This window comes from Selaginella moellendorffii, unplaced genomic scaffold (assembly GCF_000143415.4).
Source record: "Selaginella moellendorffii unplaced genomic scaffold, v1.0 SELMOscaffold_120, whole genome shotgun sequence".
Classification (NCBI taxonomy): Eukaryota; Viridiplantae; Streptophyta; class Lycopodiopsida; order Selaginellales; family Selaginellaceae; genus Selaginella; species Selaginella moellendorffii.
In genome coordinates this window covers 305,537-317,317 of record NW_003314381.1, presented here as the reverse complement: position 1 = coordinate 317,317, position 11,781 = coordinate 305,537, and the positions used below count along the sequence as shown (strand labels likewise).

General features: G+C 46.0%; 1 protein-coding gene and 1 pseudogene across 1 annotated transcript; both read right to left on the bottom strand.

Moving 5' to 3' along the window:
- Positions 1 to 8,140: 8,140 nt before the first annotated feature.
- LOC112342810 (peptidyl-tRNA hydrolase ICT1, mitochondrial-like) lies at positions 8,141 to 8,967 on the bottom strand. Its single transcript, XM_024665232.1, has 4 exons — positions 8,735 to 8,967; positions 8,625 to 8,684; positions 8,463 to 8,566; positions 8,141 to 8,401 (listed from the first exon to the last, which is right to left on the bottom strand). The coding sequence occupies exons 1-3, from the start codon at positions 8,877 to 8,879 to the stop codon at positions 8,466 to 8,468; spliced, it is 306 nt and encodes a 101-aa protein (XP_024521000.1). The 5' UTR covers positions 8,880 to 8,967; the 3' UTR covers positions 8,141 to 8,401; positions 8,463 to 8,465.
- Positions 8,955 to 11,524, bottom strand: LOC9639606 (annotated as a pseudogene).
- Positions 11,525 to 11,781: the final 257 nt, after the last annotated feature.

Genomic DNA, 11,781 nt, shown 5'->3' with positions numbered 1-11,781 from the left:
TTCCATTTTTGGCTTTGTCCAACTTGGGTAGACAGTCCTCTCCTGTCTCCGCAACCTTGGACATTTGGATAGCACCTTCTATCCATCATTCGCTAGGGACTTAGTCCCTTGGGCTTTATCCATTGCCCTCGCGATATCAAACACCACCTTCTGGTGTTCTAGAGTGTTCGGGTGTCCCAATGATGGCTTTCTTGACAATGAGTATTTCCTTTTATGACATTGACTTACTATATCGCAACATAAGAAACTTATCCCCCGTAAGGGTATATCCGACTTCCCTATACTAGAAGTCTTGGGTAGCTACCTTCTACCCGTTTAATCAGTTATTTTGCACCTCTTGCTTAGTTGCCTCATAGTTGTCAAGTCCTACAACTCATTGCTTGGTGCTTTCACACCTCCATCACTATCTGGGTCACCACACTCCAACTGCATGCTCTGCAGCTTAGGCTATGCCATTCCCATTTCCATTGGGATTCCTTTGGCAAGGGGTTCTCATGAACCCACCAACATAGCCTCAAGGTATCACACCTTGGCACATTTGGTGTCTCCACACCATCGGCTCCACGAGCCTACCTCTATGACATTTCCCTTCGTGTCTAAGTCTTCGCCAAGACCAACACCGCTCTTTCTCATGCCAACCATCTGTTAGCACTGCCCCATAGAGGTCACACACAACTTTATGTCAAAGTTGTTTTCTTCTGGGAACACCTTTCCCATAACTTTAGCATGGCACATTGCCATCGATGAGATACTCTCTGTTCTCATCCTTGGATCCTATGATCCCCCCCCATCCTTTGTGGGGTACAATGCACCTCAGTCCAAATGCTTCTATCAATCCTTTTAGGACCATCCCTTGACTCTACTTGAGTCGTCTAGCAGTTTTGGACTTGGTTAATCCACCGACCCGTAAGGTCCTACTTGTGAGGCACTAGCTCACTGGAATACACATCTTGCATTCCGGTCCTACTCAAAAGGACTATTTTCACAAGTGTTACTCCGACACTTGATTTTGTGCTCTGGGGGCAACCTTTGCCCCTTAGGACTACTTGTCCATGTGATGAGAATACCAACTCATCCACTTAATACACCCCCAACTCCTTGGGTTGTTCCAGCATTTATTAGAGGTAGCCCCGGCTACCATTTCAAGGACTTGAGTCCTCTTCCGTATTTGACCTTCCACGGTCATTACCTTTGGTCTCACATTCATGAGCACCAACCTCAACTATATGAGGATAATCTTGTGACTCCTTTATTATTTTGGAGTCTCTATCTTTCCCGTGATCCCAACTTTAGTTGTTTACCACAACAACCTTAGCCAATTTGCTGAGACAAATGCTTATCCGGATCACATCCTCAACTCAATGAGGAAAACCTTGCCCTGTTCCCAAGATCCCAAAGTCGTTCCATTATTGGCCCTTTTCTATCCACCACCTCGTCTACAAGTTCACACATGAACTGTAATGGAGAGCCATGTCTTCCCGACTTGCTACTCCTCAAGGATAGGCCCACTCCTCGGACCTTCCGATGCCAACACTAGTGGTGATATACTTGAGCACCAATAAAAGTCGGACTAAGGAACAGCTCCGATACCAAATTGTAACCGACTAAATTTTCCATTCTACTTTAGTCACTTAACCACACCTCCGACCACTTGGAGGAGTCTCATTCACAACCTCCATCAGTCCAATTCAGGACTTGGGACTTGCTAGCCCCAAGAATGGCATCCATGCCACTCCACACTTGCACCTGGTCCAAGTGCTCCACGTGTCCGGTCCTGAGACCGACACCCAAAGGTACCACTGACATCTCGGCCCGTTACGCTAAGGCCATGCCCATTCACCTTTGCTGCACTAGTGGTTCAACACCACTTGCATCACCACCTCGTCTCTCCAAGACTGGGCCATGGGTCCACGAGTGGTCATCCTAGATCCACTCCTTAGCATCCTTAGGATGCCCACAGACCTGGGGAATTGCCTTCCCCAAAGTCCCTTTGTCAGTTCCTACCAAGTCCCTTTCTGCCCCTGGCCGTGTTTGCCAACACTGCCACTGGATCGAGGCCCACAGGCCCGACCACTAAGTCCCACGGTCCTCTGGGACTTCCTCACCACATGACTGTGTCCTTGGTCACTACCCCAGAGGACTGCTCCTCTTCCTTTCCACAGTCTGGGCCTTTGGGACAACATTTCGGAACACCGTGGCCTTACGCGAGCCACCTGGGTACTCTCCCCACCTATCGCCTTTAGGTGCTCTAGCCATGGGCTTAGAGCGGGTTCCGTTGAGCCACGCCTGGTATCCAAGTAGGTAGTGCCACCCACACTTGGACTGGGAGCATCGGCCAGTCGATCTCCCGGGGGAACTAGAGCCGGCTCTTGAACACTTCACCAAGCTACCCCGCTTGTCAGTCTGTGTTCACTCTAGTCTTGGACTTCCCAGTGGGCAGCTCATCACCCAACACTGGGTCTGGCCTTCCTGGGCCAAACTGGCCTTTCCTGGCCAAACTGGCTCCACTGCAGTCCTCCCCCTTACTATACTTTTGGGGCTCACCAAACCCCCCAGGGTCTGGGAGACGAACGCTTTGGGCTTTCACCCTCTCAGGCTCCGGACTCGGACTCGGACTCGGACTCGGACTCGGACTCGGATTCGGACTCGGACTCGGGCTCGGGCTCGGTCTCGGCCTCGGCCTCGGTCTCGGTCTCGGTCCCGATCTCGGTCTCGGTCTTGGTCTCGGTCCCGGTCTCGGTCCCGGTCTCGGTCTCGACTTCGGACTCCATCTCGGACTCCATCTCGGACTCCATCTCGGACTCCATCTCGGGTCCATCTCGGGTCCATCTCGGACTCCATCTCGGGTCCATCTCGGACTCCATCTCGGACTCCATCTCGGACTCCATCTCGGGTCCATCTCGGACTCCATCTCGGACTCCATCTCGGGTCCATCTCGGACTCCATCTCGGACTCCATCTCGGACTCCATCTCGGGTCCATCTCGGACTCCATTTCGGGTCCATCTCGGGTCCACCTCGGACTCCATCTCGGACTCCATCTCGGGTCCATCTCGGACTCCATCTCGAGTCCATCTCGGACTCCACTTCGGACTCCAACTCGAGTCCATCTCGGACTCCATCTCGAGTCCATCTCGGACTCCACTTCGGACTCCAACTCGAGTCCATCTCGGACACTCCCACGTGTCATGTGTTGGTCCTTTTGGGTCCCTTTTTGGAGCCTCGCCTTTTGCTCGCTTCGTGCTCGTTCCTCGAGCACTTCGTTGGGAGTTCCACTCCCGCTCTTGACTTTTCAAGTCGGAGCTTTTGGTCCAAACGTGTTACGCTCGTTTGGCTCTCGCTTCGGCCACTACCATGTGGCGCCCTTCTGGCTCCACTTTGGGGCCTAGGGATTTTGTGTCTCACAAGCTCGAGTGTGCCTGGTCAGTGCCATCCCATTGCATATATAAGCCGTACATTACAACTAGCGGAGATGAACTACTCCACGACAGAGAAGGAGTGTTTAGCAGCAGTCTGGGGTTTCGAGAAACTTCATGCATATCTATATGGTTCTCGGACATTACTTGAAGGTGACCATACTACTGTTACTTCGTTATTAAAGCGGAAGAACCTGGTTGGTCGTACTGCTCGGTGGGTTTTGAAGCTTCAGATATATGATTTTGATGTTGTTCATTGCCTAGGGAGTTCTATGACTGATACTGATGCTCTTTCTCAAGCTCCTCTTCCTTCTTCACTCTCTTCCATGTTTCTGACGAGCCTGTTATTCCAGCATCTGTGGATTTTCTAGACGAGGATTCTGTGCCATCGGCAGTTGCTATACTTGACATTCAATGTCCACAAGGTGCAGAGCAAGATCTACCTTCGCTTGATGAGGTTTGTGAGGCTCAAAAGATTGAGCCATGGATTCGAAGGCTTCGAGATGGGATTAAGAATCCTGCATCACTTGCTGATGACTTGCCTTTCTGGCATTTACATTCTCAATATCGTCTTGAAGATGGCCTTCTTTATTTTGTGGGGACAGATCCTGATGATCATTTACGGCTGGTGGTGCCTTCTATCTTTATTCTGCGATTTCTCCATGCCTACCATGATTCTCCTGTTCTATGTGGGCATATGGGACATCATTGTGTAATTGAGAAGCTATGCAAGTCTTTCTATTAGCCAAAGATGCGACGTGATATTATCTGGTATGTGCGTAGCTGCGTTTGGTGCAAAGCTCGTAATACTCCCCCTCGAGCTGCGGAAGGACGATTGGAGTCAATTGCAGTTTCCCGTCCGTTTGAGTTGGTGGCATTTGATCTTATGGGACCTTTTCCACGGTTGACTGTTGGCAAAGAGTATATTATTATTACTTCTGACTATTTGACTCGTTGGGTGGAAGTTGGTGCTCTTGTTAGCACCTCTGCAACTGCTATTGGATACTTCCTCCTCAATCGAGTGATGTTTCAACATTCTTGTCCAGAGTGGATTCTTTCGGATAATGGTCCCGCATTTATAGTTGAGGCATTTCATGTTTTGATGTCTTGATTGGGGATTCACCACACTTTCATGAGTGCTTATCATCCACAATCAGACTATCAGGTGGAACGGCTCATTCGGACGTTCAAGGGGATAATTGCGAAGTATGTGAACTTTCAGCATTCGAATTGGGATGGTTATTTGCCGTCTCTTTGGTATGCATATGTCACTGGGGTGCAAAGTTCTATTGGTGCTTCACCATATAAACTTCTATATGGTCATGATCCAATATTACCAACGGAGCTGGGTTTACCTTCGCGATTGCCACGAGCTGCGGATGCTAGGTCATGGGATCAATATTTGACAAGCATTCTTCCACTTGTCCGAGCGAAGTTTGCCGGACACTTAGGCCGCGTACAAGTGGGACAACAATGGCGTTACAACTCCCATCATCGTCCATTTGCAGAGTACAAAGTGGATGATTTGGTGTTAGTCCATTTTCCCCATCTTACAGTATGTGGTTTATCTAAGGGGCTCCTTGCACAGTGGAAAGGACCGTATCGGGTGTTGCAACAAGTTGGACCACAAGTTTATGAGGTTCGGCATGACGTCCAGTAGGCCGATCCTCTAGAGATTGTGCATGTGCAACAGTTGAAATGCTTTATACAAAGGGATCAGGAGCGGTTAATACCATCTACAAATCTACCAATGCCTCCTCCTGATGTTCCTCCAGATCTCGGCCCATTTACAAGAGAACCCTAATGGTCTTCCATTATTCCGAGAGGAGGGGATGATGTGAGGGCCAAGTGTATGGCTACGATGCCGTATACTAATATTAGTGTACTGGGATTTTGGTAGCCATCGGATTGGTTTCAATCCGGACCACTCTCTCCTATATATAAGCTAGGGTTTTTGGGCTAATTAATATGCACATTTTTGTATTCCTTTTCCATATTCCATGCACTCACAATGGAAGTTTATTATTATAAATATGTTTATAATTTTTATGTGTTGCATGTAGCAATGCTTGGTTTGCTTAATAGTAATGTTATACTTACTTATTAATCTAATTGATCAAATAAAATTTTATAATTTATAAACACAAGATTAATCTTATTGCAAGATGGTAGAATAAAAAAGAATATACTAGAAAGTGTTTAAGCAAGTTTATAATTTATAAACATATTTATAAATTATAAATACAAAATTAATCTAAATGAATAACAATTGTTAGATGGTAGAATATTTTTAGGTATATCAATTACCTTGCTTAAGCAAACAAAAAAAAGATAAATTTCATTTGATGGTAGAATAAACTAGAATATACTAAGACATCTTTGGGAAAATTTATAAATTATAAACATATTTTATGTATATCCACTCACTCCCCTTACAGATTTGCTTAAGCAAACCAAAAATGTTGGCAATAATTAGTATGTGGAAACTATAGTTAGTTTAACTAATAAATACTTTTTATACCTGGCACTGAGTTGCCCAACTTTTTAGGCCATTAAATCCAAATGGAGGGGTACTCTGATTTCTTAAACTATGTCTTATTGAAATATTTTGATAAGGTTTTGTTTTGGCCAATGATTGTTGTATTATGAGAAATTTAACATATGTGACATGCAGATTTGGAAAGAATCAAAATGGCACTTTTTGCTTCCTCAATCTTAATTCCACTCCCACTAAACAGGGCCACTCCCTTAATTCTTGATGGCTATGGTGCTCCATGGATTTGCACACAAAGTTGTGAATTAAAATTTAAATTTGACCATACAAAAATGCATTAAGGAACTGGCTTGTGAAGAGTGCTAAACAAAGTTAGTGATCAGATTCCAAAGGTACATGTCAATCTCCACATGAACTTAAGGTCAATGTTTGAATTAGGAATTTCTTGGTAGTGGGACAGTAAACAAGATTGTTAGCTCTAGCTAAAATATTTTCCAGTCTTAAGTGAGCTGGGCATGTTGCTATTACACTTGCTTTTGCCATTTGCCTCCATGAATAACCACACCATGTTTTCTACTTGCTGCCTCAAGTTGAGCTGCTATGACACAGGTTCTTAAGCTTCATATCAGCACTTCATGGCAAGAGAAAGAGTCCCAAGCATATATATGCTTTCAACTCTTGGCTAAACTCATAGTCTATAATTTACTTGCTCCAGCTCGAACTTAGTATCCAATTTGTAGTTTATCAGAATGTGAACATATAATTGATTGTAAAAGTCATTAGATCATTCATAGTCATCTTACAGCTTTGATTTGGAAGGATATTGGGGCAAAGCAAGCTGCTTGGTATGGACAATAGTGAGGTGTTGCAAATGGTGACAATCTAAGTTGTGAGGATATCATGATGTGTTTTATAGTTTTAAAGGCATTTCCTCTAAACTTAATACTTGCTATATGCAGATCCTGAACATCACAATTAGTGCTAGAAAAGTTGCATGGATTTGGATGCTACCCTCAAAATGGAACTTGAGCTTCAAAGCCTTGAGCCACTGAATAAAGGACAGAGCTAAACACTTAAGCATATAGCGAAAGAGTAAAGGAATTGGAGTAAAAAGCAACTTATGAGAAGTGACTTGATATAGTCCTAAGGTTTCTAACATTCTAATGCCAGAACTAACACATAAAACATAATCAAATGAAGTCTAGTGTTATTTCAGTATATTAGTGGACTAATGCAAAGATATATATACTCCACAAAATAGCATAGTATGGATATTAAACTTAAACCCAAGACAGATGTAAAACAAAGACAACAAGTGAGAGCTAAACTATACTTTAGATTAATTGGCCATACTTGACTTACACACTATCCCTATTATATGGGACAATCATAAAATTTATTAACTATGAAATGATGTTAGATTGTGAATTTAGATGCAGAAACAACATGTCAAACATAAATCTCTAAGACCAAAAGTAGAGCCAAAAGTGTGCCATAAAGTCAAGAGCAAAAGTGGAAATCCTAATGAAGTAGGAACAAGTATGAAGAGAGCAATGAATGATCACTTTAACTTTTGTAACTTTAGCTCGTTTTGCTATTGTAGACTCTAAAAGGAATATAAATATAAAGTTATGTGCTCTTTGCATGCTTCTCCAAGAATCCTATTGGTGCATCGTTTGTTTGTGGCTCTGCATACCAGACATTGCAAACAAATACCCAGGATGTCATCAGCCTCAGCTAAACGGAAAGAAAAAACTTAAAGTCAATCGAGATGAAAAGTATAGACTTCGCGTGGACAATTATCTTGTGGGGCAGACAGTGACATCCAGTTCGAATGCAATCTGCCGAATCGGGCGCAAGGAAATAAAAACTGCCTGGAGAAACTACGAAACCAAGAACCTGCTTGAACATCGCATTGTCCTCCTTGTTCTGCAAAAATGAGCAAAATAGTGTCTTCCGGATCGCTTGCATCCCTTCTGAAGCTTGGTTTTACTTTCCAGCTTGCTTTTCGTCTCAACTCCATTGCTACGCACAGCAATCCCCTGCGGATAATCGATCACAGCCTTCTACTGCTTTTCTCGATCAAGAAGTTTGGATCATTCTCACATAAACCTGAGTTTATGTACCTGGAAAACACTCAAAAGAAAAGATTTATAGAAGATGGTTAGCTCACCATCCCAAGCAGGATACTTTTGCATGATCATAGCAAAGGAGTCATCTGTGAAGAAGTGTTCTAAAAACTTTTATCATTGTGGAACCAAATCAGATGTTCTGAGCCACGGGCATTAATGCCAAATTCCTTATAGAGGTAATCAAGAAACTCCAACAATTTTTGAAAGATATCCATCGCGGAAGAAACCTTGGGAGAAGAAACAAACGATAGTTACTGAAGAAACAAAGCACGATGAAAACCTGCCTGCAATTTAGCTAGAGGATCATCGACGTTTCCTCGAAATGACCAATTCACCTGTTGCTGTTGATCCGGTTCTTCTCCTGTTCACGAAACCGTGGAATTAGTATAGAAAAACTCATTCCAAACTACTAGACGTCTCACATTTCAAAGATCGTGACAAATTGTTTGAAGCAGCTTGTTCCTCACTTGGAGAGGGAGCCAATGCGCGTTCATCACATTGAATCGCATGTCCACTTTCGTGTTCACTGTCAAACAGAAAAGAATTCGATCACGAAAGCCCCCAAAACACCAAAAGAATCACACCTTTGTTCACATTTTGGCCGCCAGCACCTCCACTCCTCGCAAAGCTCACAGTCACATGATCTAGAACGAAAACCTCAGCCGAAATCCCTTCCCAGCTCCAAGAAACTCACCGATCGAGAGCCGAGGGATGGCTGTTTGCCATAATCCGCCTCGGCCGCTGCCTCGCGGCTGGAGATCATCTGCTGCTTCTGGACGAACCGCGCGGCTTTCTTCTCCCCAGCCTTGCAAAGAACCGAGGCACACAAGGCCGGCCATCGCGGCCAAGCATCGATAAAATATATTATGCAAACGAGACAACGTAGTAATTAAAAAAAATCTTCTCTTCTTCCCTGTGATCTTTCTTCTCGAAATTTTACCCGCCATTGAGACGATTACTGCTGTTGGTGTTGGCATTGATTTCACTGGAACTCGTCGTGTCCGAGCTCCCAAGCAACCCAGCCCGCCGCCTCTCCATCTCCATGCTGCTCATCCCTTCGCTGCTCGACACCGAGGGATCGCTCGTCGGCGGGCCACCGTGTTCTTGGCTTCCAAACACCACCTTTCGGAACCTTTTCATGTCCGAGGCGTATTGGTTGCTATTGTAGTCCGCACTCGTGAAGTTCGAGCCGTGGCCTGGCTTTACTCCTTGGTTGAGGTCGGAGATATCGCTTTTTAGAGCGGGGACAACCTGAAAGAAAAATGCAAGGAGTTTAGTAGTTGCTCGAGAAAACAAAAGAGGCAAACAAACCTCTGCCATCCTTGGGCGTTCGCTGGCTGAGTGTCGAACGCAGGCTGCAGCTGCCTCGACCATTCGTAGCATCTCGTCCTCGTTGTAGTTTGCTAGTCTTTCGTCGACTATGCCGTCGAGGTGGCCTTTCTCGATAGCCTGCATGAGGTATGGCCGAGCCTGAAAGAGGCAATAAGTTTTAGTATGTCCAGGGATGAGGTTTTGCAAACACTCACCCATTCGACCAAACTGTCTTTTCCCACAGGTTGCGTGGTATCTACAGGCCTCTTTCCTGTTATAAGTTCCAATAGGACGACTCCGAAGGAGTACACGTCTGACTTCTCCGTCAGTTTTCCTGTGGAGGCGTACTCAGGTGCAAGGTACCTGGAAGTTTGAAAAATTCAGATGGAAAAATGATATATTGGTTGGTCATGACTCATGTCCTTACCCGACGGTTCCCATAACTCGAGTAGTGACATGTGTGTAAGTGTCAGAAGCGAGCTTCGCAAGCCCAAAGTCAGAAACCTGTAATGGACAAGCGTTACAATTGAAAGCAAGTGAGCAAATATGTAACAACAAACCTGAGCGTCAAAATTGTTATCCAAAAGAATGTTAGACGACTTTATGTGATTCGAGGATGGCCTGCAAGAACGAATAACTTTTAGATTAAGTTCCAACGGAGAGATAGAGATCTTACAGTCTTCATGAAGATATGCAAGTCCACGAGCAAAACCAGCAGCTATTTTCAATCTCGTTGGCCAATCCATCACGGTTCTACCTTCACCTGAAAAAACAAGAGAGAAAACGAGACTGAGAACAAGGAAAAACACGGACAAGAACTTGTACCGTGCAGGTGATGCTCCAGCGTTCCATTCGGCACGAAATCGTAAACCAGCAGCCTCTGAGCATCCGCAATGCAGTATCCAACCAGCGAAACCAGATGCCTGTGATGAACTCTGCTGATAATCTCAACCTCAGCTCGAAACTCACGCTCTCCTTGCCTGCTTCCAACTCTAAGCTGCTTCACAGCTACAACCTGACCACCATGGAGAAACCCCTTGTATACACATCCAAACCCACCCTCGCCGAGAAGATTGGCCCTGGAGAATCCAGCAGTCGCTGCCTCAAGTTCCTCGTAAGTGAACAACGACCTGGAGCTACCCATGCTCGGGCTCATACCGGGCGGTGGTGGTTGCCCCCAGGAATCCTGTCTTCCCGAACTACTGTAGTGCGGTGGTGGCGGCGACGGTGGCGGCGGAGGAGGCTTGTGGTCATAATGATCTGGTCTTGGTGTCCTGCCGGCTTCATCCATCTCTGGAACACGCAAGAAAACTTTTAGAATTCATGTCGCCTGCATTCCCTAAAGCTGGCGAACATTATCAAGAAGCAAAGCACTCAAGCAAAAAGAGATAGCTTGAGATAGCTTGAAAACCAAAGATGAAGAAAAGCACGCAAGCAAAAGAGAGAGGAAGAAACTTTACCAGCTTTGCATTGGTCTGATCCATACTCGTGGTCATCTCGTCTATACTTCCTCTTGGACTTCCTTCGGAGGCAGCAAACCACCAGCGCGAGCACGATCAAGATCAAAATCCCGGCCGCGGCAATCCCCACAATCGCGCCAATGGGAATGCCGCCGCTGCCGCTGCTGTCACTAGTCGTTGGGTTTCCACCACCATTGTTAGTACTTGGTGTTTCCGAAGTTGAGGCCAGAGGAGGAGGAGATGGAAGAATTTCCGCGCCAGCGTCAGGGGAAGGAGGAGGATCTCCACCGCCAGATGATCCGTCAGGGGAAGGAGGAGGATCTCCACCGCCAGATGATCCGTCAGGGGAAGGAGGAGGATCTCCACCGCCAGATGATCCGTCAGGGGAAGGAGGAGGATCTCCACCGCCAGATGATCCGTCAGGGGAAGGAGGAGGATCTCCACCGCCAGATGATCCGTCAGGGGAAGGAGGAGGATCTCCACCGCCAGATGATCCGTCAGGGGACGGAGGAGGATCACCACCGCCAGATGATCCATCGGCTCCACTTCCTTCTCCACCTCCTCTGGATCCATCCATTGATGTGGTTCCTGTCCTTATGCTAGAATTTCTTTGCGGCCTAGAAATAACCTGTTCTCTTTATTCTTTTTAGAATAAAGGTATAGTAACGAAGGATAGTCTCCTTCTTGAAATTTTCGTCTCAATATTTCGGTCACAGAAAGATCGATCGATCGATCATCGCCCTACCTTTAGTCGCCTCTAGCCGTAGTGGCGACGACGAGCTCCTCCGTTAGCACACGGCAGAATTGACGCCGCTTGCCACCTAATGTCCCAGACTCAACTTTTTGGTGACAGGATCAGATTGCCTGGGAAGCCATAATGCCGGGCGGGCCGTATGACTGGACATAGGGCCACGTGGCAAGTACGTCTGGCATCTACTCACCAAACCATGTCACGTCAGGAACAAAAACA

Excerpts from the sequence above, each read along its gene's own strand:
- LOC112342810 (XM_024665232.1), bottom strand. The coding sequence starts at position 8,879 with ATGGCCGGCCTTGTGTGCCTCGGTTCTTTGCAAGGCTGGGGAGAAGAA. Across the intron at positions 8,685-8,734 it reads CATCCCTCGGCTCTCGATCG|ATCATGTGACTGTGAGCTTT; the intron begins GTGAGTTTCTTG and ends TTTTCGTTCTAG. Across the intron at positions 8,567-8,624 it reads CGGCCAAAATGTGAACAAAG|TGAACACGAAAGTGGACATG; the intron begins GTGTGATTCTTT and ends TCTGTTTGACAG.